The sequence below is a fragment of the Lethenteron reissneri genome, chromosome 17, assembly GCF_015708825.2.
Source record: "Lethenteron reissneri isolate LAM-NWPU_2019-01 chromosome 17, ASM1570882v1, whole genome shotgun sequence".
NCBI lineage: Eukaryota > Metazoa > Chordata > Hyperoartia > Petromyzontiformes > Petromyzontidae > Lethenteron > Lethenteron reissneri.
This window is the reverse complement of record NC_083795.1, coordinates 2341774-2366479: the sequence shown is the minus strand read 5'-3', so window position 1 is coordinate 2366479 and position 24706 is coordinate 2341774. Positions and strand designations below refer to the sequence as shown.

At 44.9% G+C, this 24706-nt stretch overlaps 1 protein-coding gene across 18 annotated transcripts in view; it reads right to left on the bottom strand.

Annotated features, from left to right (window-relative positions):
* PROM1 (prominin 1) overlaps nucleotides 1-24706 on the bottom strand; it is a 57499-nt gene that overhangs the window by 22065 nt on the left and 10728 nt on the right. For 14 of the 18 annotated variants that reach the window (XM_061552814.1, XM_061552820.1, XM_061552817.1 and 11 more), the window contains exons 2-14: nucleotides 23595-24054; nucleotides 16713-16771; nucleotides 16390-16416; nucleotides 12944-13149; nucleotides 11133-11253; nucleotides 10365-10428; nucleotides 8119-8208; nucleotides 7225-7248; nucleotides 6087-6295; nucleotides 5140-5214; nucleotides 4902-4965; nucleotides 2137-2296; nucleotides 348-500 (exon numbers count right to left, since the gene is read on the bottom strand). In XM_061552814.1, the coding sequence (XP_061408798.1) occupies nucleotides 348-500; nucleotides 2137-2296; nucleotides 4902-4965; nucleotides 5140-5214; nucleotides 6087-6295; nucleotides 7225-7248; nucleotides 8119-8208; nucleotides 10365-10428; nucleotides 11133-11253; nucleotides 12944-13149; nucleotides 16390-16416; nucleotides 16713-16771; nucleotides 23595-23826 (1484 nt within the window). In that variant the 5' untranslated portion in view covers nucleotides 23827-24054. The remainder of the gene's footprint in view (nucleotides 1-347; nucleotides 501-2136; nucleotides 2297-4901; nucleotides 4966-5139; nucleotides 5215-6086; nucleotides 6296-7224; nucleotides 7249-8118; nucleotides 8209-10364; nucleotides 10429-11132; nucleotides 11254-12943; nucleotides 13150-16389; nucleotides 16417-16712; nucleotides 16772-23594; nucleotides 24055-24706) is intronic. The other 4 variants (XM_061552822.1, XM_061552833.1, XM_061552828.1 and 1 more) reach the window with 3 other exon arrangements.

The following is a 24706-nucleotide window of genomic DNA, read 5'->3' as shown; positions in this document are numbered from 1 at the left end:
GCAATTTTTTTACTTGCCAAATTTGGGCTATGACTCGAGCATACAATGTCCGACTCAAATCAGAAATGTATTTTTCAGAGTAAAGCCCATTCGGCTGAGCTCAGAAAATCTTTAACGTCCACCGTGAAAGCACACGGCCACCCTAAGCTTACGCTAAATCCACCCCTCCAACAATAACCAGGGGGGGCCTGGCCGATTCGAACCGCGGACCTCCGCAACAGCAAGCGGCGAACGCCGCTCACTACTGCCGGGGGGGGCCGCGTCGCCGCCACCCCGTACCCGCACCGCCCAGCGCGCAATCCGGATCGCTCCGCCGTGCCGGCCGCGTGCGCGCGCTTGCCGCTCACGCCATCAGGAAGTTTCCGCCGGTGTTGGAGATGCAGCCGCGCGTGGTGGGCGTCGCGTGCTTGTCGTAGCCACACGCCCCGCACAGCAGGCCCAACAGGTTGAAGAGCACCACGAGGCCCGCGAGCGAGCACAGGACGATGCACACGAGCCACCTGCGCGACGACAGCGGACGCACAGCACGCTCGCATCGGTGGGCCTCTCTCGCGCGCGCGCGCGTCCCCCACCAAAACCTACGTTGCTGGGTCTTCCTCCCCCCCCACCCCTGCCAACACAGAGACATCTCCTCGATGCGGATTTTTTTTTACGCGAGCTTGAAAAACCTGCAATTTTCTTGGTAATTAGAGCGACGCTCCAAAAATACCAACTGATAATTCTGCCTCCGATGTCCAACTGTAGAATGGCCTGATGGCGAAAATTACCGGCCAAGGCAATACACTTTGCATATTTACAAAAACCAAACAAGTCCACGCAACTATTTTTTTGAAATCAAATTGTTGTGTAACACTGAAGATGCATGTCTTTAAATGCAACTCACGAATCAGCAACTGTATGTACAACGTAAACGTCAAGAGTTTGTGCTTACTCGTTTAATACATAAACCTGCAGCAATGTGCACAACGAATACGTTGGGGCCCTTCTTGCAAGTACACTTATATACAACAGCTCTCAACCCTTCCACCAAGCTGCCATCATCAGCATGTGGACGGGCCCATCAAAATAAACGATGGCTTCCCAGTGGTGTTCTTGCAATGCAGAAAAAAGCCAAGCCGGAAAGAAAAAAACAATAGATCTTCAATAAAAACATGATCATAAACATTGTTTGTTCTGTACCCTTAAGCGGGTGGGAATTTCCTGCCCTGGTTCTCCCTACGCGTGAACCCCCCCCCCCCTTCTAGCATCCTATACATCAGTCGGTCAGCCAGTGTGTTGGGCGAGGCCCACTGAGTTCTCTCTCAACGGCGACCTGACCAAATAACAAGCATGGTACATGAGAGAGGGTTTACGGTTGGCTATGTATGGTGCGAAAGAAGTTCAACATACATCCACACATGACTAATAACACAGTAAATAACCAGAACTATGTACAAAGGAAATCTAGTAACAAATCCTAAATTACCACGTTATGCATGACACTAATTAAATTAAATGAACCCATAAATAATTGCATTTCCTACGTTGAAGGACGTTCTAAAAATGACATTTTAAAAGTTCCAGTCACAAATGGCTTCACGAACGGCACCGGCAAGTGTGGCAGTCGTAGTCATCAAGCAACGCCTTCAATGCAGATAAAGAATGTCGGGTGGGAATGTTGAGGCGAGTGACCAAATTAATTTCAGAATTGATGCGCGCCTCCATTGAACTCACCGCTCCTTCTCAAGGAGGATATGTCCACCGAGCGCTCTCAAAGGCAAGTCTTTGACCGTTTCTACACCCAACAACAACGTTTCAATCTCTCATTTCTTATAGAGACAGCTTCCCCATTTGTGCACGAACACGGAATTATTATTGCCACATTGCTTACTTTGCAATTTTTATGGTTTGATTTGTAACATGAATAAAACTCACAAATAAATAAAAATTCGCCCAGATACTCGCGCAGTATTTGTCTTTGTGGTCATTAGTGATACGTATACAAGCATTCTCAGCATTTCCATTCCTGTAAAACGGTGTGGACTTTACGCTGTGCACTAGAGAGAGTCGTGCCACGGCAAGCAGACCCGCGGAATAGCCGAGACGTCACGTCACACCCGACAGCGCTTCACTCCGACCGTGCGGCGCTGCGCTTGCCTGTAGAAGTTGTACTGGTCGACCGTGGGCAGGTGCTTGTGCACCAGCGCCTGCCCCATGTCCAGGTACTGGGTGCCGTTGTTCACTATGACCTGAATGGGCAGCTGCTTCGCCGTCGTCTTGATGCTGGCGCCCACGTTGTCCAGTAGATCCTTCACGCCTGCTCGCACGCACGCACGCACGCACGCACGCACACACGCACGCACGCACGCACACACGCACGCACGCACGCACGCACAGGCCGGCAATGAGCACTGGCGGTGCGGCCCCGCCAGTTTACCAGAAGTTGTGGGGCCATGTCACCGACAAGACCAACCACCTTAGAAGCAGAACTCCAATCTCGTGTCTCCACGTATACATTAATCAATGTTTTAGCCCAGCGCCTCGTGGATTTCCAGAACAATATGCCGATGGCACTAAAACATTTCTTTTGAAATACAGAATGGAGTTCTGCTCATATATATGTTTTAACCCATAATGCGCCACAACATTGCATAATGACTTTGAAGACTAACACAATACTCTCATTTTTAATCTGAACGTCTATGTATTAATGGAGTGATTTATACAATTTACATACTAACAATAAAGAGGTAATAAAAATGGTACCCAAATCACTGTGATGCTGCTAAATCAATCCAATACATTTTAATAATTAACAATTAACTCACAAGCACGTAGAAGAAAATATGTGTCATCGTTGTTGAGAATAAAGCTAAATTATTTTAAATTTTAAAAGTAAAATGTGTGGAGGTATATGTCAAAAAGCACAACATGGTGACCGGACTTCATCTATCAGCAATCCTCAGGAATTTAGGCACAGGAAATAGAGCCCTCTTGTGCATTTCAAATGTGAAAGTCATTAAGATGATTGCACCGTAAGTAACTATTCATTCATTCCACCTCTAGAGCCCAGTAACAATGAGAAGCAATTGTGGAGAAGAGTGGCAGGAAAATAGTTTCGCACTCAATAACAAAACAGTGTTTTGGTCACTCATTAAAAACCTGGTAACGCTGTGGAAAAATGAATTGATGACGAAGCAACTATATTGAGGTTTCATTCTAAAAGTCCCACACAGCCAAATGCTTAGAATTGACAAAGTGACTTCATGTGTTAATGTTTAAGGGATATATTTTGCATACCCTTTTTTGAAATTTTCAGCAGAGAATGTATCTAGAATAATTTATGCAATCAAAAAAATCTGTTTAATTATACATATTTGTTATTGGAATCCAGTTTAAATTCACTATCTTAGACCAAGTCTGACGAAAGCCAATAAACTTTTCATTTCACGAAATGTTGATCTACTTAAGAGTGAATTGAAATGTCCTCAAGCCTGAATCATCTCCACTCTTGGTTTGCCAACTTCATCTCGCAGGGCTGCAGTCCGTTTCTACATTTCCATGCTCACAAATCATGTCCGGCCACATACACTTTCAATGCCAATCAACGGATGCTATGCCCTGCATTGCATCTGCCTATGAGCAGAAGGAAACAACGTGGACCGAGCAATGGCCTTGAGGACCGGTGACCGAGATAACGGGCTGCCACCGAATTAGTCCTCACATTCATTCCGTGAGTTTACAAAACCTCACCGCATCCAATTTAAATGCACGCACACCTTGATCTGACTCGATGAGCCCTCCAAAGCACATGTACCATAGTCATATATCTGTTATGAATCGTAGTCATATATCTGTTATGAATCGTAGTCATACATCTGTTATGAATCGTAGTCATATATCTGTTATGAATCGGGAAATCAACTACCTCGTGATTGTCAAAAATATTCATTACTTGGGTAATTTCTCAATTATTTCCTTTCACTCCAGCACTAATAACCATAAATGCCTGGCATACATTATTCGTAAATGCTTTGCTGATGCATGCAAAGCACCCATTAGAAAATGTAAATCTACAGCACATGGGGCCGATGGGGCATTTCTTGTGATAAAGTGTACGTAATGTGTTGGGGTTAATTCTCTGTTTTCTTGTTCAGTGTTAAATCCAGTTAAATTATAGAGCAATATGCTATACAGCCAACTTTCAATTGTCGTCGAGTGATGGATGGCCTAGATCAGGGGTCGGCAACCAAAATAACAAGAAGAGCCATTTCTTTCCAATTCGGTACAAAATTCAGTATTTCAAGAGCCGCAATGCATCTGAGTACATACTGTACATACGTACATATCGTCAAGAAGCAGCCCGTAAAGAGCCGCATGCGGCTCCGGAGCCGTAGGTTGCCGACCCCTGGCCTAGATTCACTAATAACACTGATAGTGCAATACTTCAATACTTGCCACCATGTTTGCGGTCACGTGGCCGATGGGCCATGAATAACAAGCTGCTCTAATGAGACCTGTCAACTCGTAACGAAGATATTCTATTTGTGTTTCTCAAGCACGGCTAATCCGCACCCGGGATTATCCACCCATGGACTATCCAGAGCTAACTGTACTCAAATCTGGAGCCAATTTGAAACGTATTAATAGTGAGGCACTTAAAAAGCAGACCCTTGGCTATTCCGTTCAAATTCATGAAACCACAAGATGCTGCTAAGCATGCTGTGTTTACTGCACTTACGCAACTTCGCTGAAAAGACAATGTACAATGATCCAGGCAAAAGCAATCCGAACAAAGAAATGTTTGCATTACACAGAGCAGTTGTCAACTCGTGCAATTCCATGCTCATCAATAATGTGTGAACAAGTTTGAGAAAACCAGCTGCGTGTTATTAGACTTCATCACCGCTTTGTTATCTTACCTGCAGCGATGTTCCTCGTTTGCTGTGTGATGATTTCAGGCGTGTCATTAAAAGTTGCGTAACCCTGCGCAGGGGGAAAAATTACCACCAAAAATTAAACATTGATGTCGTAAATTTACGATTTCTTTTGCGTGTCACCAATACTCTTAACCTTTACATACGATGATAAACCCGATAAGGCTCAGACATATTACGACAACTTGTGCATTGCAAGATCTAAAAAAAAAACTGAACATACCTTGTCAACCATCGCTGTAATGTTGGTGTCTAGCAGTCTGTTCACCTGCTCCAATTCCCGGGACACGTCCTGCAGCTGCACAGGAAGGCAAACACCACCATCAGCTCTGCGCACTGTCAAACTAAACCAAACCCGGTCCTTTTCATGTTCAGTAAACCTGTTCTTCAGTGCTCATTGTACTTATATTGTGTCTAAGCTCATGCATTAAACATTTACAGCGGTTAAGCTTGGTCTTTTTTATCTGGAAGAACACAATTTCAAGTAATCTACACGCACACACAGTAAAGACGGTCGGCCTCTTGTGTTTAGTGTTATGCGAGGGCAGTTAAGGCTGCCATGGAAAGACAACATCCAGCATCTTTTCATAGAAGCTCCTCATTTTAGCTTGAGTTATTGACTAAGGGGAGGGAAGTTGGTTACAGTTGCATCTTATGCGTATATCTAAGACTTTACACCCAGGAGGTTTGCGTTTGATTCAGAGGCATGGGAAATCACAGACAAGCAGGAAGGCAGCCAGAACCAGCGCCAACAATTGCCCAAGCTCTAAGGCTCTATATGAGGATGTTTGACCATCTCCATTGAGTACTTATACAGGAAACCAGAGCCCTCGGAGACAATTCACATGCACGGATGGAGGGGGGTAACACTCAATCCCCGTACAGATGGAATACAGATGAAAATGAGCCAACGTGCTGTACTGCCGCGCCCTGGCAAAACAAGGAGATGGCGACCTCGCAGCCCAGCAGATTTGAGAGTTTCCCGAACGTGCTTGTGATCTACCAACCCTTTCTGTGGATTAGAGGCCGCGTGAGGAGCCACCAGGGCACTCGGGGCACAGCGCACGCAGCGCTGGCGCTCACCAGTTTGCTGTCCTTCCCCTGCACCTTCGATTATCGCGGTTGGCTACGTACGGTGCGACAGAAGTTCGACGTACACACCACACATACCAAGCTGAAGTCGGCGTGGATATCCAGCACGACGAGCTGCGCCGACATGGCGGCGCACTGCTGTGCCCTCTGGCACATGGGGTCATTGAGGGTCGCGTTAAGGCTGTTGCGCACGGTCGTCAAGTTCCTCTGCAGCCTCTCGGTGCCGTCGCGCAGCACCGAGAGCGACGTGTTGACGTCCAGCAGCGCCTGGCGCGTCGCCGACATCACTGCCCGTTCGAGGATGGGGGGAGGGAGCGCATCAGCGAGCAAGCGATCGTCGTTGCGGTCATCGCCATTGGTCACGTGGCCGACCTTAGTTATCTCCTCGGCGGATTAACGGTGTGATTTTCTCACAGCCAAATGCGCTTTGGAAACGGGTAAAGACGGCCGCTTAAATATCACACGATTGGCATTTTTGCGAGAACACAAAGTTATTTTGTGAAATTCAAAACGTCCGTTACGTTCGATGTGCACTAAATAATATACTCCATCATTAGACTTGTCTTATTAAAATGGTATTCGGAAAACAATGTACATACAGGCAGGCCTCGCTTAGTCGTCAAGATGCGTTCCTGTAGAAGTGGGGTCTGGTTGGCTGAGAGTGTGCGTCGCTCTCATTGGCTGAGTCAATGATGGGGGCTGGTCCGTGTTCACACGAAAGCACTTTGTAGACATTTTAGTTTTTAATGTTCTTCATTTTCTTAGTAAAAACTTTCTCCAGGACAAAGGGCACCGTAACGAATGCGTTCTCTGTGGGGTCGCGCTAAGCGTGGTCTGCCTGTATACTTAAACTACAAAACGGCACCAAGAGTGGGCATCATTTCAAATGCAATGGGCATCTTCAGTTACACCACCAGATGCAAGTTTGTTACAGTGCGGACATTTCAAACAGCAAATCGTTTTCTGGAAACATTGGACAAGATTTCACTACAGGGAATTCATAATGCTATGACAAGCAATCGGGAAAAATAAGGTATAAACTACACGCGTCAACGCACTTTGTGAAACTAATTGGAACGCTGCTATGCAGCCAACGGACTACTAATGGGAGCTGCACTCGAATTGCGGCTTTAATTTCCACATTGAATGGAAGTGTACCAAACAAAATAACATTTATTCGGGACAGACACAAAGGGTCACTCAAGTGTTGCGTTACCTTTGGTGATTTTCCCCCCAGTGACTTTGGAACAAAGCGAAATAGGGAAAACAAATGTTTCCAAAGATCAATGGTACAGTAGCAAAGCAAAGCAGCGTTGTTAGTGAATGCATTTCAGCAGCCAAAATCAACAGAAATAGCAAACGGAAAACCAAAGCAGGTAATCTGATCCACGATTACACATTAAATTTGAGTTTAGCTCAAGCAACACAGAGAAGGAATGGAATGAAAAACAATGACATCAGATTTCTAAAACGCAAATATCATCAAGTGCAAACAGTTTGTCGAGGAGAAGGACACGCATCTTATTTAAGATTCCAAAATATGTACAATAATTTTACACGTAAAATAACAATTTCTCATCTGCGGAGTTTGACTTCTATCGCGGGTGCATATAATTTATTTTATTTGAACTTTAATTGTAAACTACTGAAAACAAATTAATAAAGGTGCCCAGTTCGGGCGGGGGGAGGGAGGCTGAGCCCCCCCATGCCCTCACCCCAGCAATTTATTCCTGAACACAATTTCCATCGAATTTAATGGTAACCTGGGGCGGGGGTTGTGAGGCTTCTGGGGTTGGTCCCGCACCACCAAGTGACCCTTGTGCCCCCGGCAGCGTTCCCTCTCCTCTGCTGTCCACCACTCGTATTTTGCACCCCACACCCCAACGCAACAGCTCTACTGCCCCCCCCCCCACCGCCACTGGAACTGGGCATGATTGGAACCTAAAATGTGAACGTTTATATTTTTATTTTATAAAACGGTTTCACTCCATTGCCTTTGCTCTCGCGTAGCTGTGTGCGATGTACGTATGCACTGCGTCGAACTTCGTCCGCACTGCACGCGGCCAACCGTGCTCGTCGCCGGTGGTCAAGGTGCCGTGTGGACACTGACCGTTGGCCATCTGTAGGGCAGCCTGCAGCGCGGGATAAACCTTCGTGCCCAGCCGACTCTGGATCCTCTGGCCCAGCAATGGTCCCACCTCTGCAAACGTCCGAACCGGCACGGATCGAATCGAGATGTAAAGCAACTGCGAACGCAATGCCCCTGAACACTTACTGACTTGTGTGGCAATCTGAGGCCAAAAAGCAATTAGTCACACTGTGAAGCAAAACTGCAACGTTAATAGCATTAACACTGGATAAAGCATTTTAAAGACCAAAATATTTTTATCATCAGATGTAAGTTCACATTTAGGATGGATTTTTTTGGGGGGATTGTGCTAATAAAAAAAAAACCCATACGTGAAGCCCTTGCCACAGACCTTTCAAAACACCAACCGAATGTTCTTAAAATAGACGCTTTTCCTGTTTTCCTCTGTATGTTTGCACTCCATCACACAGGACCCAGCAGATGAGCATAGATTAGAAACGAACCGCTAGGGGCACAAAGCACACCCACTCAAGGGCTGCCTGGCCACCTGGTCACTTTATATTTACATGACCTGGTAGCAGCCACACCACCCTTGGCATGCCTCACCACCATTATCACTATCGTGCTCTAAGCAGCTCCTGATAGAATCAGGCCCTTGTGAGGCCAACAAGCCACAGGATATCCATTCCACGTGCACTGGAGCAAGTGCTACAACGCAAGCAAGTAAATGTGTTTATTTTATATTCATAATTGACTTGTGGGTTAGGCCACGTAATAATCTGGTCAAATTTCTGTCGTACCAACTGACACAGCCAAACACATATTAAATTGTCGCGTGTACATTTTTTTTCTGCTCATTGCGACTATTTTTTCATATTAAACCATGAATTGTATTTAAATCAGACTAATATTAAAGGCAAGGTTTCAGTACGAAGTTCTTATAGCGCACATATCGGGAACAGTCACGCGGACAAATGACCTCACGTACATGTTCCATGTACCGTAACTTGTAGGCCTCGGCAAGAGTGTACGGTGAACAATATATTTTGTTTGTCGAAAAAAACACGAATTTTGCATCCTGTATGTTGCATACAAATACCAGTGGCCTCTGTGCTGAAGTAGATAGGCATTTACTGGAAAACAGGAAGGCAAACGGCGCGATAGCTTGAGCCCACAACTCGGCCGGGCTGCTACTCCTCTCCTCTATCCCACCTGTTTCTATTCACTCATGGCATGCCGCTCGCCTGTACAAAATATACCGGTGATATTTGTCTTTGAAAAGATATATTGGCACAATGTTGAATACATAATCACTGGCTGAAGAAACACACTTTTTTTTAAACATGAAACCACGTATGCCCAAACTCCATGTCTCACCCCCCTCCCCCCGGGTTTCAAATTCTAGCAATTACCAGGTGCATGGTGCGCAATGTGTACCCATTTCATTGAACGTTTGAGCGACTAACGGTAATATGGACACGGACGTTATCGGCTCAGGGGAGCGAGGCCGCACGTGCAATTGAGCGTCTGGCCGCGCCTCCACGACCGCTGGGGGGACGAGCCGGCTCGGTCGTCCGCACACTGGTCCAACACTAACAACAGGCCTCGGCCACGGTTCCTACGACAGCCCTGACCAGGCCGAGCTGACGTCAAGCGGGTGGTGGCCTCACGGGTCTCCCCTTCCTGAACGGGGACCGTGGCGGCTTTACCAAAACCACCCTCGCAGCCGGTCACGGTGTCACATCAGGATATCAACCCGGAGCCGGTGATGACCACCACTTAGTTCAGCTTCGAGCAGGGACGTATGAGCATGACAGCGACATCAGTTGGGGGAATCGTCTTAATGTAGCCTGTGTTGAAACGCAATTTGCAATAGTCGTTCCACCGATCGCTTCCCAGAAGGCCGTGGAGTGTAGAAAATGGCAGTGGGGGGAGGGGGCGTGGAGCCTGATAGTCAGAGTTCCCCCGCAGCCTCGTGGCTCACGAGTGTGGGGACACGGACAGGGGCCATGCCGCTGATGTTGTGCCCCGTTTCCAGCGGTCATGGAAACATAGCATTAGTCCCAACGGGGTCCGCACCGGGATATAAATAAAAGATATGATGACTGTGAAATGCTGCCTTAATAGAAATGACATTATTACCTGGCACTGCAGGTAATGCCAAGAGATGCGAATACAATTACTTACTATGATTCAAAAAGTTTAACATTTACAGATACATAAAACCCCAAAACGTACAAGCAACAACCCTAAATATTTACACTCACGGTCGAGATCGGAAACCGCCCTGTCCTTCGTGATGTTGTACTTTTCAACGATGTAGTCGATTTGCTAAAGACAAAGAAAAAAACCACACTCAAGTCAGTCACCTGTTCAAAAACCATGCTTTGATATGCGAAGTCACAGCCACAAAACGAGTTGCGCTGCAGACTATTTTGGAGTTGGAAGCCCCCTTTCGTTTAAATTTCACGACAAGTGGAATTCTACAAATTAGCCGCAATGCTCATCTGCAATTTGCACAAAGCCCCCTAATGAGAACCACTGCAGCGTGCACACCACATGGGCGACGTGCAAATGAGCTGTTTATTTTTGGCAGGACTCTTGGTGGTGAAGAGACAACACCGGCCATGTGCTTCTAATTAGGTCCAACTCAAGCCGGTAATGAAAGCAAAACGAGCCGCGTCATTGCCGCATCATTGCAGCGCAGCGGCTGACTTTGCTGCGGTGCAAATTGTGACCCGCAGGAAAAAAAGCCTAAACTTTAAATCTGGCCTCCCGATTAACCTTTCTATGCATGTGCTATGGAGAAGGGCCATTACTCAAAGCAAAATATATTTTGTACTTTTCATATTAATGCAGTGGCATTGATGAATGCGTCGACTTGTTGTTGTTGTTTGTTTTGTGCGCCACTGCGAATGCGGTATCGGCGAATCAGTTGCTAAACTTTAATCTACATCCACAGGTGCGTAAGGTTTTCGGTAACATTTAACGGAGGAAACCGCGCGGACGTGAGGCTGGGGGCAGCTGCCGCTTACGCCGGGCGTAGTGTTGAGCAGGGTGCGCACGTCCTTGAAGTTGCTCGACAGCAGGGTCTCCGACTGCCGGACGGTGTTGGTCACGTTGTGGTTGGCCACGTAGGCACACACAATGCCCGCCCTGCACGGAGACGCGCGAAGGGAAAGCAGAAATTCTAGATTTGAAGCTTTCGTGACTGCAAGGATTCATACTCTTAGGCTTTGTCGGTAAAGTCACGTAGGTAAAAAATACAAATAATAGAAGTAATAATATAATAATTAGAATAATTATTTTATTTATATTATTACTTCTAATAATTTTATTTTTATTTTTTACCTAAGTGACTTTACCGAAAAAGCCTAAAAGTAGGAAAGCAGAAACATGTTTTACTTACCACAGAGAAGACACAAATACCGCTGGCTTAACTCATGTTTTTGGTAAAATACTAATATTTCATCACTCTTGGGTAGAAAAATGTACAAATCGCCACAATTTTCTACCAAATCGACTGCTTTTCCCAATGGTAAAAAAACACACAGTTGAAGCTTATCCATTCCATAACACCAGATGCTATGGTGCGAGCGACTGCATCTTCATGGGACAGCACGAAACCTTTCAATATTTATTCTACCCAAGTGACCTGTGCCCTGAAAGTAAGATCAGATCATACGCTACCCTATACCGTAGCCAATGAAAAGGCCGGCAATTACAGTCACATGATTCGCTCACTCAAATGGAAATGGCCAAACATGAAAATGCAGGGTACATCCGAAAATGTCTTGAGACTCTGAAATGCTCTCCAGTGTATATACATGTTGTTGTTCATCTCCTTGGTTCTTTCGGTAAAGTCACATAGAATGGAAATAATAAAATAATAAAAATAAAACTTAATATGATTTTATTATTTCCATTCTACGTGACTTTACCGAAAGAACCAAGAAGATGAATCCCTGCAGCCACAAAAGCTTTAAATCGAAAAATGTTGTTGTTGTTATTAAATAAATGTATTTATAAGATAACACCATCAATCTACTCCTTGTATGTTAACTGCATTACAGCTAGATCAGTGCCTAGTTCAGTAACCAGAAAATTTGGGTCACTACAAAACAATCATGCACGTGCCTCCTACACTCGTGAGTGACTACTTCTCTTTTGTACCTTACATATTCACAACCTCCCTGTGCTAATGTAACACGAGGATTTTGACCCAACTTTTGTGAAAACGAAAGTGGCAGCCACCCACAGTGAACAATCGACAGCAGCCCCGCCGCCAGGCTGTCCCTGTGCAGAACGCGTCCGTCTCAAATCCCTCCCCACAAGTTTCACAATGTTGTTCTCTGCTTTATAACACGCTCCGCAACAAGCCGCACGATATCGTGCACAATACCGAGCGAGGACCAAAAACACCGACGTCAGTGGCGTTTCTACAATGCTTATGTAAGGCGTGGGATTATATAAAAGCTAATCATGAAAATGGGCCGAGTTTTCGTTTTTTAAGTTTGCGATGTCAGGTGTGAGCAATTAATTAAGTGGGAAATGCATGCCTAGCGTGCAATTATTTAATTGGCAATTATTATTATTACGCCGAGCACAAACGTGGGGGTCCTAACATTTCACCCCTAATGAGATCAAGGACACTTTGGCAAACACTCACTGCGCGACGGGACGTCAAAAACACTGCCGCCGCCACCGACAAGCAAGCAAGCGGCCGCCACCAGCGAATAAATGGGCACCACTGCTACTGACAGGCGAGCAACCGCTACCGCCACCGGGTAGCGAGCGAGCGAGCGGCCGCTGCGACAAGAGTTGTCGGCGGGACGAGACGACGTACGCGATGACGAGCGTGACGAGGAAGAGCGTGGCGCCGAAGCAGCTGCGCTTGCAGTCGGCGTTCTTCCGCTGCCTCTGGTGCATCTCTCCGCCGCAGTTCCCGCAGCAGCGGCACATGCACAGGCAGCAGCCCACCAGCGGCAGCAGCAGCAGGAAGGCGACGCCCAATGCCGCGCACACGATGAAGCCGAGCTCATAGTAGATGATCTGAGGGCAACGGTTGGGTCCGGTGAAAGCACAACGTGAGCGCGCATGGCCACATCACCGACCCATCCACTCCGAACTGAACCGCCACACTTACAGGTTACGACACTTAATAATGAGGTGCAACACGCTGCACAGCATTCACCATAGAGATAGAACTCAGAGGTATGAGGAACCACAGACAAGCGGGAAGGCAGCCACAGGATTGGCCAGCACCAACCAATGCCCAAGCTCTGAGATCCTCTATCAACATTTCGTGCGATCCACCAACCATCGCCTCCACAGTGCTGGTGTACAGGCGTGCGCCTTGTTCCCAACGCACTGCTCCAGGTTGGAATTCCCTCTCAATGTCTCTCCTTGCCTCAAGCTCTTGTTCACTTGCTCTTTTAAGCGTGCTTAAAAGAGCAGGCCACTTCAAGCCGGGTAACTCAGCAACTGTGTTTAAAATATTTAAAAACACAATATCAGCCATCACCTCTCACACAAACGCACGCTTACTCCGACAATGCCACTCTTGTTTCACCAGACAAACCGTCGTGGGTCGTCAACATTTTTACCAGACCACGCGCACGGCCAGCGTGTGTGTAATATTCTGGAAATTGGGTGGCTTTGTTACGTGGAAGCCTACCGGAGTACAGCATAAAAAGCTTGGACATCTGTTGGCGAGGTTTAGTGAAATGCCAAGGCGTTAAAATTGGAAATGTGCCGTCGTGATGTGATAAACAGAGTGAATATGCGATGAAAATTAACGCCAGACTAGCTCTTGGCAGGCGTCACTAATGGCACGGAGAGATGGCCAGCATATTCTTTTTTTAAACATTAATCCTTTGAAATACTCTTCCAAGTGATATTTTAATATCTTCTTCGACAGTTTGGACCAGTATACCACTCTGAATGGCCAACTTGTTGCCAGTTACATTCATCTGTTATACATCCAGACAGGTTTGCCAAAAACAAGAAAGCATCACAATGGAGTCAGCATACTGGGTGAGCATACCTACAGGACAGACAGAAAGACTTATTTTTACAAGCATTTAACACACAGTTCACTCTGAAATACCCATCAAATACCGATGCGTATTACATACATGAAAAGCACACAATTACAGGACCACTAATGAATGGACAGTGGCTATTTTAAAATATTCACTCCTGGCTCATGAACGCAGACAAAATCCTTTCTGTTCTTAAACATTTCAACCGAGTTAGATTTGCAATGGGCAGTGCCCAAGCCTGAGTAACAGATCCAGGCGTAGCGCAAAGGTCACAACAGACGCGCCAGGTCGCACAATGCTGTGTGCGTGTCATGAATCCTTGTTGGGAATCAAGACTCAGCATCGCACATGGTAGTATCAGATGTAATGGGGCTCATTACTATGTGCGAACGTCTTATTTAGAATCTGATAACATCAAGACATAATAGTATCGGGTATACCCGGCTTACAATAACAAGGAGTTTTTTTGTCCAAAATAAGTCACAGCGAGTCCATTCAAAAACGTATTCGTATTAACTGCTCGGAGTGAAAAAATATCCGAGACACTCGCGGTAAGTGCTGTCACCGTTATAACAGCGAGACCAGCACTGACGTTTGGAAATCTGAATTGATAAACAGCTTTAGTCAATAGGGACCTTCTGAAGTTGACTCTGTTGGCGGTTCGCTGGCAAGTTTTATGTCATTCAAAAAAACTTACCCGACCCGGGAGAACACCACTGGAAAGAGGCCAAATCTTAAGAGAGCCGTCATACGGTTAAACTTACGATACGCTGGGGACAGAAACAAATGGTGCCGCCTTATAGGATTCATACATAATGGTGGGACTGTCTCCTTGCTGTGGTTTTAGGCCCACGTTGAAAAAAAGGAGCATCAGTGCCTTACTTTAAATAAAACGGGGTTTATTGCCAGGGCAGCTCAAAACTAATGAGCACATGCAATGCTGTTTCACAGATACACATACCTCGACATGCATAATCTATTAGGCATGTTTTCCCTGTGGCTGCGGAGACCTTATACCCTGACCCGAGTCTAAGACCGTAAATTATCTCTTTGCCGTTATGGCTGTGTTATACGAATAAACTTGCCTCTGGATGTATTTTTTAAAAGTCCACCAACATTCTGGTCACGTAGATACACACACATAGACAAATAATCCCTCACAAGACCTTAAGTCACGTGCTATTTGCAAGCACACAGAGGTTCATATATGTATGTTGAACTTCTTTCGCACCATACGTAGCCAACCGTGCTAATCGGAGGTGCGGGTGAAGGAAAAGAAACTAAACAGAAAAATCACGTGAGGATTTTGACTTGCCAGCAATCAAACAGCCCCCATCTCCCCATATAGACCATTTTGGACATTTCAGTAAGCGAGCACTTATTAGGCCAAAAAGGCAGTCTAAAGCAGACATGTGGCCAGCACTATGAAAAGCAGGCCACCTTTGTCTCCCAATAATAATTTAAGTTTTCAATTCCTACCGGAATTGTGCAACATCGTCAAGAATCGAACTAGCAGTGTTGGAATTAGTGCAATGCTCTATCCACTATTCCCATGCGCCTTCATATTTGCCTTTGCCAGCAAACTCACATACATAGAGATCCCCCTTATAGCCATGCAGACATTTGAGGCAAGTGAAGGCCGCCACTCAGCGCGAAGGGGGTGGTGTTTACTACACACCGCACCAGGTACTCATTTAAGGCGGAGTCGACCAAGGGGAGGCCCAGGACCAGTTCAACTGATGTTGGCCATGATTGAGAATTAAAGTCGGGTAGCCGGATTCATAGAGCTAACCACTACGTGGCTGTTCCCCACAAACATGTGCCATACACTTATAACACATTACAGAAAACCTTCACGGCAAAAATTGCTTCACGTTCCATTTTTCCCTGGCAAAATGGAATCGGGCAAGACATTCAGCCACATCAGACCTGACCATGAAAATGCAAAAAACATGGCAAGGTGCGGCGGTTAGGGAGCACGGCGCGTTCCCGCAAGGTCGAGATTGGCCACTGCAAAACCTCGTTGCAGCCGCCATCACAGTCTTCAAACCGGTGGCTATAACCAACCTAGATACATGGTGGGGGGGGGGGGGGGGGGCTAAAATGCTGCAGAAAGCCAGCACACAGCAGCAGCAAGCGTGCCGGATCTTCACGCGTGGCGCGCGGCGAAACCAGAGAGCGGCCGCGCATAGCTACGCTAACATCGACGCGAATGAGAAATGAAAAGGAAAAGCGGCGGTGGAGTTACCTTGAGCATCAAGACTACTCTCTCAGCCTGAGGTGCCATGCACGTGGCGAATGAGGCATGCAGCGTGGAACAACAACAAAAAACACGTCCATCGTGAGGCAATCAAGCACAGGGCAACAGGTGAAATGAAGTACCGAGTTCATTTAATTCGTGCGACTTGCCATTACAAAATGAACTTCCGACGATAACAATGCAGCGGCAAAGACGGTGATTCGTGGGAAACACTTAGGTTGTGAAAGTGATGCACGGCGACACAAATGAGTGGCTCGTGATTGCAGAGCAGACACAAGCGCAAGTGAAAATTATGAACCGTGCAAACTAACCTGGTGATAGTCCTTGTTTACGACTCCAAAACCTTGCTTCAAAGCTTTGGCGAGTAGCTCTGCAAGAGAGAAATGCCGCAAAAAATGTAAACATCACAATCTCTTCGAATAAAAACAAATTCATGGATTGTTCCCGGTAAACGCTTTCAAAGGTGTGCATCACGTAATTTTTGCTTTGATATACACGCACATATTCTACGCAACCATAGAGCATGAAAAGTGCCGTGTGAAATATTTCTAAACCAAAATCTAACGCGAGCGTAGAAACTTTTGCACAAATTTGTGGTGAACGTAAACTGTGCCGAAACTTGCTCTGGAGCAGCGGTTTTCTGCATGTGGCAAGGTCACCACGTGGGGTTACACGAGACATCTCCAGGGGGTACGCGAGACAATTCAGAATCAGAATATTTATTTCTAATGGAGAAATCCGATGAGCTATAAAGCTCTTTTTCACAGATGTCCAGTAGGGGCACGAGGTCAGAACGTTACAACAAAAACACGACAGGAGGACAAATATACGAGAGATAAACAAATCATTGAAAATATATACAAATAACAGGTAAAGCCCACTGAGCTATTAGTTTCTTTTTCAGAAATGACCTGGGTGCAATGGACCGCTCAACGAAGTGGCTTATCACTTGTAAATGTACAGCAGCAAAATAATTTAAATCATCTCAACACATGTTTCTAAATGTGTGAAAACTCCAAATATACTCCACATATCAACGTGTCAGGGTCGAATCCACAACCTCCGTCGTACCACGTGAGCGAGTAAACCTCTCGCCACCACGGCACCACGTACACTTACCTGTTTTATGATTTGGCAAACCCGTGTACTTGGGACACCCCGGTCACCCACTGTTCTACTAACTCATGCTCTCTCCCTCTCGTTAATCACAATTATTTTTCAAATACACGAAGTTAATTCTTCAAGTCTGTTCCAAAATATGATTAACATTCCACATCCAGTGAAGCTCAGTCTTAGCCCTCTGCTTCTGGGTGATGATAACTCGGCTTGGAATATACAAAGTGATTTTTGTATGTGTTCTTAAACTGTCAATATATATCGTTCATTATATTCAATTATTTAGCTTAAACTAAATGTGTTATTTGCTAATAATGAGTAAATGTAATTAAAATGCAGACTTTTTGATGAAAGGCCAGCCTATATGCTGGTAGGGGTATGTGTCCAGTTGACAGGTCTGGTAGGTGGTACAAGAGCAGGCCAACGAACCCACAAGAACAATAATGAGAACAATGTGGAACCTTGTTTACTGCTGCATAGCGGCCAAAACAAGATGCAGAGGGCACTGCACTGAAATTAAAAAGCATTAATCAAGCAGCTGCAACATTTTATAATAATCTCCTAAAATGTTTTGTATGACCACTTAGCACTGACTCAAAGTGCAGTGATATACGTTTATGACACAATACACACTTCCAGTTTAACAGTTTCACATAAATGTGTCTCGTTAGAATGACAACGCGAGCATTAACAAAAGTGACATTGTGCAGTAAACGTCCGACAGGATTAACGCAATTTAATAATTTGTACGCGTGGCTCAGCACAGCAGGTGACAGAGGTTTACCCACTGATCTATTTGGCCAGATTACCCAAAAAATCATTATCAAATATTTCATTGCACACTAAGCTCTCGCATGCCACCTGCGGAAAGCTCCCGCGAAAGTAGGTCACCGCACTACACAACGCGATGGATTTACAGGCCTGGCAGCCGCACAGCAAACTGGGCACCCAAACACTTCCCGAATATCGTGAACATAAAACAGCGGGGGGAGGGAACGCATCCAGACTCACTAACAATCCTCTCGCTATGTTTCTGTTTTTGATCTGCAATACGCAAATCACCTCTGTATTAAGACACATTTCACCGAAACTAATTTTGTCATACAGACATAAATACGTTCACTCACTGGCGCAACCAGAACAGAAATGTACAAATAGTTTATGGAGAATTGTAATTTTCAAATAATACGGCAATTTACAGACCCCTAGCAATTTGCTGCGGGACGATGGCCTCAACGTGCGGTGACAGTCGTGGGAGGTGTTTGACCATACTTCACTACGCCGGTCTGCGCAGGTTGGTGACATGGTATAAAGGGCAGGATCAGGTCAAATATAATTGGCCACTGATGTTGGCCGTGGTAGAGAATCTAACTCAGGTCACCGGCTTCAGGGAAGTGCTCAGACTCACAGTGCCACTGCCCCCCACACACTACAGACTTACCATTGCCATGAATGTACAGGATATATGTCAATGTAAGTAATGAAGCTGCTCATCAGTAATAGGCAATAATATAAATAGGTAAAAAACAAGAAATTGCTCAATGTTATTTCAGATAATAAACAATTACGTTTGATGGCAGCGTTCATCGTGGTGGTGTGATGGAGCAGCTGTTAGCGCAGTGTGCTGTGAACCCGGCGAAGCCCTAAGTTCGATTCCGAGCCACGACTTATCATATCAGTGGCGAGTGGCATCTGAACCAATTCTGGGCCCCTTCCTTCACCAACCCACACTGGCCAGCGCCAGACCCCGACAACTCACACAGCATGGAGAGGCTGTCATACAACCGTAAAGTAACAAAGAGCTGTACATTTTTTTATTACTATTTTAACTTATCAACCCAATAAACATAACAAGGTGATCTTTTTTATACATTACATTTAAAGCAAAACTTGAGAAATTAAGCGTGTTACCTTGAGTGTTTAATTATTTCTGCATATAAAAAAAAGATTGTTTTAATATTTAAACAATCAACCTTTATCTGCAGGATGCAAAACCCAATGTTATGACCCGCACAAGGGCACACTCAACGTTTTAAACATGAGTGCACTCTTTATAAAATATGCAGCTGCTCCAGATTAAAACGGAAATATTCCGTGAACCGAGGTCAAAAACACCAATCTCGTGCATCGTCCGTGGAGCTGTCAAAACCGGAAGCACAATTTGACCGCCATTCGATTTTAAAAGAGCGACAAATCCCGTAGCGTGCACTGCACGCATGCAGAACACCGCAATGTAATCTTCACGCATTTACTGTATGCAGCAAGGGACAAGGACGTCCGTTGTACCTAAACGGCCTAATTAAAATGACTGATCACAGTTTCCACCGCTAACAAAAAGACTACGCAGCTATTCCTCGCACAACGGTGTCCACAGCAGCGGTGTCCAGCTCTGCTTTTGGTATTACACAAAGGGCACACACGCATTAACTTCTAAGCATTATGGTTCACTCATGGAAATGCATTCCGTTAAAAAAATACTCAGCACACGTTTTAATATTTTTGCGTTTTAAATTAAAAGAAAACGAGATGCATTTTGGAACAAAGCACTGAACATTTAACCGTATAGCATATCATTTAATTAGTGCTTGCTATATAGTACTTGTTTTTATAAGGACATTCTACGGAGTCTTAAGACTCTTTCACAAATGTCCTGAAATAGGGATGCGTAGCCAACGTATCTTTAACGAGCACTCATGCAATTTTAATGACACTGGTCTTTGTGGAGTTGACACACTTTTCATATTCGGGCCATACCATGTGCTATTAAGAAGGGCCACTGACTGAAACATCACATATTATACTACTTTTCCTTTCAAGGCAATGTTGTTAACGAATATGTTCAAGTTTTCACACTCGAGCATCTTCACCATTGTTTCACGACGACAATATGCACACACAGTGAGGTTTTACATGTTTGATTCGAAACGACAAAAAAGCCGTGAGACAAACAGGCCCACTCATTCACACATCCACATGCTATGCTGAGAACGCATCTCAGTCGCATTGCGATTCTCGCGCAGGGCTATACATTTCAACCATTCACTGACAGATCCTCTGGTGTACACATGCCATCCTCAATCTTACGTCTCGAGATCACATCAGTGAGCCAGTTAAAAACACACTGCATGTCCGACAAGACTTTTCACCATTTCACCGCAAAAGGGCTGTTGACGATTGGCAAAATAATTCACCTCTCCCCAGTTGTTTGGTTCATCGCTGAGCTAAAGTGGCAAAGTGGAATGGCTGATAGGTCAGAGGACTCTTCACGCTCGCAAGGAAGAGTGACGGTGTCGTAAAGAGTGAATTGTCATTTTAAGCCACGGGCATATGTATGTTGATACATCATCATGGCACTGACACAATCAGTAGCATACATCATTTAAATGGATATACTGATGTGTTCTTCATTCTCACTGCTGAAATACATGGCAATATTTTAAACTTCAACAACAATTTATGTAAATTTGTATAGTTCCATGTATTTCTAATCAAGTTTACTATTAATAATACTATTTCTTTTTAGTGCCTTTTGTATCACAAGGTTCAGGGACACTTCACACGTGTTAAGATAAAACCAACATTTATAGAGACAAACTTTGTAAAAACACGAAAAAATGTAAAAAGGAAAAATGAACAAAACAGTAATATAATCACAAGACATTAAAATAAAATAAGACGTCTACATTTGAGAAAGAGATCTTAATCGTTGACTTAAAAAGGTGAAACCTGACGCAAACAGGCAGAGTGTTTCACAGTCACAGAGTCTGGAAAAAAAAACACCACCTGTGAACGTGATTTTTTATTGATAGGCCCTTAGTTTTTATCATGAAAATCTACAGCTTTTTTTCTTTTAATAACTGCACTGCATTAAAATGTACATATAAAATAAATATTTGCGGTGTTCGCTGAGAAAGGCAACTGTTACAAAACCAAAATCGTGAGATGTAAACGGTAATTGACAACTAAAAAAGTAAGCAAAACTCAAACAATTTTTGAGGACAATTTAAGGTGCGGGCAAATTCGCGAAAATCACCGTACAATGACGTTTGAATATGACAATGTAAAAAAAAAAGCAGCAACAAGGTCAATGGCGTGTTGAAAACAGTGACATTCCCATCGCATGCCGTGGATATTAATGGCCACTAAATTATCAACGACGGGGCATCCGAGCACCGTTTTGGACTGGTCTTGTAATTAGCCAGAGTGGCTGCTCAGGCTGTCTTAGCCTCCTAATAAATCGGTTTAAAAATCAACAGAAATCCTGTTCCGAAAATCCCAGCCACTCGGCAACAGAACTTGTTTTGTCCAGCATCACAATCACGCACTTGTTGCGCTGCCCTTTCGCAGTTGCGATGGAAGCGGCTCATATTGCACGCCCTTCGCCGGCGTATGAATGGTACCACGGAGAGCCGTGCCCATTGACGTGCTCACGGCAATTGTAGGACGTGTACTCGCAAAAATCTCAACTAGCCAGCTGGCAGGCAGTTACTTCTGCCGCTTATCGAAATGAAACCCACTGCATAAATAAAATAAATGGAAAACGATTAATTAACTGTAAATGCGGATAGGTTTTGCATAAACCATGTGATTTGAAATTGGGCAACCAAAGGAAACACCATTGTGAAGCCTGAATATAAACAGCAGAGCAGGTGAAAACAGGATGCACAAGACTGCCAAAGGAGTTTGTGATGTTAGGCAGGCAGGCAGACCCAATGCCCACACAACACAGGCCCGTGCGCGACAGTAAACTCGTGAATGCCAACGGTCCACTGGACATATTTACAGGCTACGCGTAAGAAGCGTGCAGCTCTTTACACAGCAACATGGAGGGGGGGAAAAACAATTATTAAAATTAAGAGGACAGATGCCTCCTACCAACAGCACTCGGCAGATGCTCAAGATTAAGGCCATCAAGTGAATTAACTTCAGTCTAATGCTCAAGCCTGTGACATGTTGCTATGGAGAGAAATCCTATCGTTGATATTTTATAATCTGCCACAGCCAGCAGAGCAGTCAAATCCTGAGCCAGGCCTCCGTCATATGTAGTACAATGCCGAGGCCACCACTATATGTGCTCTGATGGATTGTGTTCACAGTCAAAAGAAGCTCAACATACATATAAATTCATTCAGAGCAAAAAAAGGCACATATGGAGAAAAAATGTTATTGTTACAAATATATAAAACTATTGACACTTAATAAAATGGGAACAGGTGAGAGAATATATGGATGAACTAAAACGTGAAATATCCAAATTATTCTTAATGTAAACAAGTTAATTAGTGCACAGTAAATTTATATACCACCAAGGAGTGAAAGGGCAAAATCATCTAAGGATGGAAATGCACACACAGATCAGGGCATGGCCAAGTGGAAAAAGATAAAAATCCAGGCTAGTGGGGATATATGGATTTCAGCTTACAGAGGAGAAAACATGAAAGGCACCTATCCAATACTGATAAATAATTGGATATAATAATCCTCAGATGTAAAGCATATAAAAATAGGATAACGTTCTTGCATTATTTTTTAGAGTCAAATTTTCTTTCAAATGTCAAAAACATGGAGAAAGCGATGACACCTCACGAGCATGTCAAGCAAAACACACATGTCTCAAACGTGCCTCCTATCGCGCATTCAGGCCCCAATGACCGTTGGGTGGTGCTCACCTCCGTTGGCAGGCTTGAGGAGGAGCTACCAGATCTGGAAATTGCACATTTCCATGCATAGGGTCGTTCTCTCTCTCTGGAGCTAAACCACCGCTGACTTCAGACAAGAAAGTATTTGTTTTATTGGGCCCAGTTAGTCGATCGGCAGGTCGCGTGTGGTGCGGTGAGGTGTGAGTGCTGAAACCTATGCCAAGACTTGTGGCTGTTATGGAAGAGTCGACCAAAATATCTTCTACAGGGACCCTCTAAAGTTGGCTCAAGTAGAGGCCTTTCCGCCAGCAGCACATTTACCCTTTAAAATCTACGGAAAGGATGACCTGATAAGATATTGTCTAAACGTATATAAACCGCATATATATATATATACCAACACTTCAAAATAGTCACACAATCTCACAAAGCACTCACCGTGAGGAAATGAATTCGGCTGAACGAGGTCCAGAAACTTGTGCACCATCAAGAAGAGCGTCCCGATGGCGCCGGCGTCGTAGTTCGTGTCGGTCACGTACGTGGCCGTAGGAACTTGCCCGTAGTCCAGCGTGGTGGACGGCACGCCCGACTGACCTCCCGCCAAGCTCGCCAGGAGGACGAGCGCCAGCAGGAAAAACACCGCCGGGAAAGCCATCACGCCACCGGCCATCGTCGCTGCGGGAAGGCTGCAAACGCTAACGCACAAGGGAGTGGTGCGCCACCATCGTCTTCCGCGCGAAAGCTTCGCACACCGTGCCAGCGAACACGGTCCCAACAACGCTCACGTCCAGATTCTCGTTCTCATCGTACGATCAGATGAATGGTGCGCATACGTTCACATGGCCGTGGCACCTCCCGTAGTCTTGCGGGGTAGCGGGAGTGTTTATATCTGTGACATCTGGAAAGACAATAGCAAAAATTAAGAGGGCATTTTAAACACACACTTTAAACACTTTCACAGGAACGCACATACGCAAAAAGCCGGCTGCCATATACCAGTTCACCGAATAAATAATCTGCAGCTGCACTTAAGAGGAAATCACACCGGGTTATCTGAAAGGTTCACACAGCCAATTACAAGGCACTGGTTGGTTGCACGAATTTTTCCAATCAAATCAGCCACACGGTAATTTAAAGGTTCGCTGATGTTTTAAAATCGTAATATGTTTTGCTTGTTTGGATTGCCATTTGGCTCGCTGGAGGCGCAATTGAAACAAGTATTTTCTATCGCAACGAAAATGTTATTGGCCACTCAAAAGAACGCCTTTTATATACAGTAAAAATATGAGTAAAACACGATTTATGGTTAATAATATTGCAACAAAAGACTACAAATCTATAGTTGCCTAGATTTTATATTAATAAGGTATTTGGCTGCATTCTATTTTCACAGTTAAAACATAACGGTAACATTTAAAGGGCAAAAAGTACATCTGAGATTTGCAACGAAAAATAATCAGATGCTCCGACACGTTTTATCAGTATTTACAAGAACATCTGCAATTACTTTATCACATTAGCTGGGGCCGTGCGGCAAAGGAGATGTTGCA